We start from the raw sequence: 6,000 nt of genomic DNA on the forward strand, positions 1-6,000 counted from the left end.
ATTTTTTGGTCATTCGATCCTTGGCCAAATCCAACTCTTTTTCATTGTGCTCGTCATCATGTCGAGTTCCAACGACGCGACCTCGCAGTCTCCAGCTACTAACAGAGTCCTCCAAGAGCTCGGCCTTGTATCTCTGTACCATTCCACCCGTGACATCAAGATCCTCTGCGCGCAAAGGTTCATTCGCCTCTTCGCCTATGGCGCATCTACTCTCGTTCTCGTCGCATTCCTGCGAGAACTCGGTATTTCCACTACCCGTGTCGGGTTGTTCATGACTCTGACGTTGGCTGGCGATATCATTATCAGCTTTATACTTGCCTTGTTCGCTGATGGCGTGGGCAGAAGGGCTGTTTTGGCTTTGGGCGCTGTCTTGATGACCGCTAGTGGAATTGTGTTTGCGACATCAAACAACTACTGGGTCTTACTAGCGGCTGCTATTCTGGGCGTCATTAGTCCTGGGTAAGATACAAATATCTGGAGACTACAGTCAAATGCTAATGACTTGACACAGCGGTAATGAGATCGGTCCCTTCCGTGGTATCGAAGAGAGTATCGTCGCACATCTCACAGATCCAGCCAAGCGAGGCGACGTTTATGCCTGGTACAGTCTATGCGGTACTGCTGGTGGTGCGTTTGGACTTTTGACTTGTGGTTGGCTTATTCACCACATGCGCATCAACCTTGGCATGGATGTCATCGATGTATACCGCAATGTCTTTTATGGATATTCTGCTATTGGCGTGTTGAAGCTCATCTCGGCTCTTGTCTTGAGTGCTGCAGTAGAATTGTACGACGAACCAGAATCTGATACAGACACCAACGAACAAGCACCTCTTCTCACCCAGCCCAACCAAGCTCAGACACCGAACCAAGCACCACCGAAGAAACAACTGCGGGCCAAGGTGTCGCGGGAGAGTATCCCGATTGTTGTGAGCCTGTGTGCGCTCTTTGCCTTAGATAGCTTTGCTTCAGGCCTTGCTCCTCTGTAAGTCACAAGTACGACTCGAAATTCAGGTAAAGACTAATGGTTATGGCAGTTCATGGATCACATTTTACTTTAAATCACAGTACCATATCGAAGAGGGCAAGCTGGGCTCGATATTCTTCACTACCAGTATCATCGCTGCTGGCTCCGTTCTAGTAGCATCATCCCTTGCCAAGCGATTTGGCAATGTCAAAGTAAGTTTATGATCTACAATGTCAGTCCAGAATATCACTGACACTCCAAACCAGACTATGGTCTTTACTCATATCCCTTCGTCAATTTTCCTAGCCCTCATTCCCATCCCCAATGAGGTCCATATGTCTGTTATTCTCCTGATTCTCCGCTCATGTACACAATCCATGGACATCGCACCGCGATCAGCCTTTCTCGCCGCCATTATCCAGCCCAATGAAAGAACTGTTGTCATTGGCCTCATCAACGTAGCCAAGACTACTGCTCAGAGTCTGGGCCCGCTGATTACTGGACTTCTGGCAGATTCCGATTACTTCTGGGTGGCATTCATCATGGCTGGATCTTTAAAGGTCTGTTACGATTTGGGATTCCTCGGTCTCTTCAAGCATCATGAACATGCGACAGCGGCGGCACAAGGTAACCGACAAGAATAAACTGGACTTGATAGAAATTCGGTTGGGTTGGAAGCGTATGGGTATTATATCTTCAGGGATAGATTGCTATGTTGATTCAAGTTCATCAAAAACTCTTCACACAGAATTATCAGAAACGGGAGTACATGTTCAGGAAAATGGTTACAATTATGGCTCAGCATGCCAAATATATTATGTTCTATCTTATATCCAATCCAAGAAAATCCCCATCACAGACCTCAGGACATGTTTCCACCGAAAGCGTCAGTGTGAATATGCGAGCTTTCCCCAACAGCCTTCTTCACAACAATCACAAGATCATCTAGCGTGCCCAAGAACCTCACAAACGCATAAACAGCCGCCGACCAATGCCTTCCCTGTGGCGTAGCTAGATATTCCTTAGAGTTTACTTCATCCTGAAGCTCTCCCTTGAGTTTCCTGAACTGGATCGCCCTGCCTACTAACGGCGTCGGTAAGATGGCTGGAAGCGGTTCGCCAGAGCTCAAAGAGTGCTGAAGAAGGGTCAAAGTCGACATGAGATCGGCAACGAGATTCTCATCACCAGCGGTTACGCGTTGCATGAAGCGCTCGCGCACGGGAAGAGGAAGTTTGGTGACAGTCAAGCTGAATTGTGTGAGAAAGACATTTAGGTTGGTGCATAAGTGGTTTGCACGGCTAAGTGTCGCGGTGTCGAGGTTTGAGGTTGAGAATTCGAACTTTGTCTTCTGGATCGGCAGAGCGATAGAGTTGAGGACTTCTCCGGAAGTGGTCGATTCTTTCTCCATGACTTCAACAAAGTCGGCCGGAGGCTCACGCCAGACTGTAACCAGAAGGGCGTAGCGGTCTCGGATGCTCGAAAGTTGACTGGTCATGATTTGTCGGTAGTGTCTGTTTCCTGAGAGAGGTCGGGGTAGTAGTGCAACAAGAACAGCCGCGCCGAATCCGATCAACACGAGAAGAATTCGTCGCCAGAAGACTTCATATCCTACACCAGGGTTGCCGTAACTTGGGATGTGCGTGTCAACCCAGCTGTAGGAGACCACCATGTACATGGTGGACGTAAGCATGATACCAGCTGCCATGTGCTGTGGAGGAGCGAAAAGCCGCCACCACATCATGCCGACAATGGCAACAGCCATAATCGCAGCAAGGCCATATTGGTTACCAGGGCCATTGCCGGATCCGATATACCAGCACAAAAGACCAAGAACACCTCCTGCAACGGTACCGAGAGTTCTGATGATAATTCCAGCAGTAAAGTCCGACATGTACGGTTCGAGAGCCATTTGTGCCATGATCAATGCCCACATTCCCTTCTCTCGGTAGTAAAATCCTGCTGACGACGGGATCACGGCAGGGACAGCGAGGGCAATCGTTAAAACCAGTGTTCGCAGGGCATGCAGACCCTCAACTCCAGTGAAAAAGTTGATCAATCCCAAAAAGATAAGGCTTGGCCTTTTCCGTTGCCTGCCTGTGGTCTGCTGCATGCTTTCCAGAATGGTAGCTGCTTTCTTCTCAGTCTCCCCCGCTTCAGGCTCGTTTTTCGGCTTCCTCTTGAACAGACCGCGTTTCTTTTCAGGTTTGGAGATGGCAGACATGGTGCGGGTAAGGTCTGTGGTGCCAGCGAGCGTAGAAGGTGGTGCATCATTCGACAAGCCCAGCGAGAAGAGTTTCTGAAGTCCTTTCGGAAACCACATTTGTTTCTTTGTTCGAGTCTTCTCCATCTCCACGGCTTTCTCGAGAACGGTACCGATGCTTTTGGTGAGGTTAATTAGTCGCTCATGGTACAACAAACCTGACATCAAGCCAAACATAGGCGGCGAGCGGTTGTCCTTAAAAATAACCTTGCCATCTGCATCAAAGAGATGGGCGTGAGGGACCATCAAATGTTCCGCAGCTGAGTCCTCAAAGTCGTCCAGAGCTTCCTGCAGTGTTTGAAGGATTTGTTCGTGCTGATCTACCACATCTTCTTTGGGCCCTGACAGTGCCTGGACGATAGCGTCGATGCTTTGTTCCAAAGCCCGCAATAGTGGTGTAGCGCAAGAAGACAATGAGTCGATGGCTTTGATTAACATTTCTTCGGTATCGGGATGGTTTGTGAGTTCACGGAAATCAGCCGCTTTGGCGATATGGTATGCGAGCGGATGCTTCTCCTTTTCAGACTTTTCGAGCTCATCGACCGCATTCGTGAGCGCCTCATCTTTTGCAAACAGTTCTTCGCGTGAGATAGACAGCTGTAGAAGTTCTCCAAACGATACCAAGACCTGGCGCAGTGGCTCTTGAAAAGACTTGATGTCATCGGGGCTCCATTTTCGCCATGTAAAATCCATGGGAAGAAACTTGATGGCAGATTCAATACTCTTTTGAGATGCAGCCAGGCCACCCTTGAGTCCTTGAAGCCGCTCTGGTTGGAATCTCGTTCTACTCTTGAAGTGCCAGGTTAAAGATTTGATGTAGCCGTTCATTGGACGAAGCAAGTCGGACATACTTGCAAGTGTGATCTGAGATGTTGACTGCGGGAAGAATATCAGGTTGCAGACGGCACCGATCCCGACTGCGATGGCGGTGGGTAGGATCAATACTTTTGGAATTGTGCCTTGGAAGGTAGGAATGAGCGGTGCAATGGTCAAGTAGATATCTGACACGATCATGGCAAAGAGTGATACGAGTGTGAGGTTGGGCGCAGACACTCGTAGACGAGCCTGGATAGAACTGATTAGCGAAAGACAAGGTTTGTGTGTAGAATGACTTACCATTAGATACACAAACAAACCTAACAGGCAAAAGTAAGTGACAGAGATTCGAGCATCGAGCATGAAACCCTGATAGATGGCGATCTGCTGATATGTTGTTTGACCAGAAGCTTGGCCAACATTGGTGGTGTTCTGCGGTATTGATGCTTGCAATTCGCCGTAGCGTTGCATCAGATCAGCATCGGGCCTTGTCGCCAAGGCTGCCTTCATTGCCATGGCTCCCCAAGCCCAGCCGAAGGCCATGCCGAAGCAGATCATCAATCCAGCCAGGACATGGATGAAGACGACGCCAGAAGGCGGCATGATGAATAGAACGATACTGAAAACACGGTCAGTATGTTGTTTGTTAGAGAGGAAAGTGCGTCAAACTGACCATCCGAAAAAGGTAGCTTGTCCGAGTACTCGCAAAGTGTCACTGATAAAGATAAACAGGGTAAAGATCCAGACAGCTACGGAGCATTTGAAGAGGATCTTGAGGTCTTTGGCGTTGAAATGATCGAGCCAAGGCGGGAGCTTCCTAGGGTTATTGAAGGCATGGAAGGACGCCTCCTCAACGTCAATTGAGGCGTCGCTCTTTGATGTTGATGGTTTGAGCGCCATCTTTTGACACGTTTTCCGGCTGAGCCGGCAAATATTGTTGTTTTATGTTTGAGTAAAGCTATTTTTTAAGCTTCTCCTTTGGTGGTCAATGAGGATCGTCGTGCCAATACGAGGCGGATTTGGAGCTTGTCGTCTTAGTAATAAGGTTTCTCATTTCGTGCCACCTGCACTAGAGCCAAAGAGTACAGGGACGATTGTATGTATCTAGGCGCTGTGAGACTGCTAATCTTAACGCTTTGTTCACGTTCTGCCCTCGACCTTGATTGTACAGGGGATCAAACTGTTATTTGAGCAACATGAGACCGGATGAGGCCGGCTGCAGCGACATCACCACCACCACCACCACCACACCTTTTTGAGTACTCCAAAGTGTTTTTACTATTTTATCACGCCGATTCTCTTCACGGATAAGGTAATTGCATATCTTATACTAACTGCCAACTACTAAGTAACGCGTCAGGTACTTACTTACTCGCTGCAAATGCCAATGTCAACGCTTCACTGTGTTGCATCTTGATACCAAATAACAATGTCGCTCTCATCCAAACCGGGCGAATGGTTTAGTGGTATAATACTCCCTTAGCATGTTCGCTCCTCCGAGCCCATCATTGGGAGTGGTCCAGGGTTCGATTCCCTGTTCGTCCAACTTAGGTGGTTTAAATCCACTGTTATCCGCATTTTTTGATGTTTTTGCTGCATCTCAGTCACTAGCACTCACTTTTTGGCAGTTGTGCTACCCTAGAGAAGCAAATTAATACAAGAGAGGACTGACACTTGGTATCTAGACTCTGATGAAGCTATGCTACTTTGAACAATGTGGCATGACTTTATTAATATGTTCCCTGATTGAGTTTGTTTGCATGATTCTTTTGTTGGCGCGACGCGCTCATGTGTCTTGCTTTCTGTTCGCATTGTTATGGGGTACTCATCTCTCAACCATCACAACCGAGGCACAGTCAAACATTGCCAAACTTGACCCTATTCGACTTGCATAAAGATGTTATGACCCATGCATAGTTTAGATTGTTTCAAAAATGTTGTGTAACATTAGCATTAA

At 48.0% G+C, this 6,000-nt stretch overlaps 2 protein-coding genes and 1 non-coding gene across 3 annotated transcripts; 2 read left to right on the forward strand and 1 right to left on the reverse strand.

The window, feature by feature from the left end:
- Nucleotides 1–58: 58 nt before the first annotated feature.
- FGSG_03330 (uncharacterized protein) lies at nt 59–1,611 on the forward strand (the record flags this gene model as incomplete). The annotated part of the gene is made up of 4 exons (XM_011324104.1): nt 59–459; nt 512–985; nt 1,038–1,179; nt 1,234–1,611. 4 exons carry the CDS (start codon nt 59–61, stop codon nt 1,609–1,611), a joined length of 1,395 nt encoding a protein of 464 aa, XP_011322406.1.
- A 218-nt stretch (nt 1,612–1,829) lies between these two features.
- Nucleotides 1,830–4,943, reverse strand: FGSG_03329 (uncharacterized protein; the record flags this gene model as incomplete). Its single annotated transcript, XM_011324105.1, has 3 exons — nt 1,830–4,292; nt 4,344–4,662; nt 4,717–4,943. The coding sequence occupies 3 exons, from the start codon at nt 4,941–4,943 to the stop codon at nt 1,830–1,832; spliced, it is 3,009 nt and encodes a 1,002-aa protein (XP_011322407.1).
- A 549-nt stretch (nt 4,944–5,492) lies between these two features.
- On the forward strand, nt 5,493–5,588 carry FGSG_20611. The gene has a single exon. It is a non-coding gene; the product is annotated as a tRNA-Ala (tRNA).
- Nucleotides 5,589–6,000: the final 412 nt, after the last annotated feature.

This window comes from Fusarium graminearum, chromosome 2 (assembly GCF_000240135.3).
Source record: "Fusarium graminearum PH-1 chromosome 2, whole genome shotgun sequence".
NCBI classification, from domain to species: Eukaryota; Fungi; Ascomycota; class Sordariomycetes; order Hypocreales; family Nectriaceae; genus Fusarium; species Fusarium graminearum.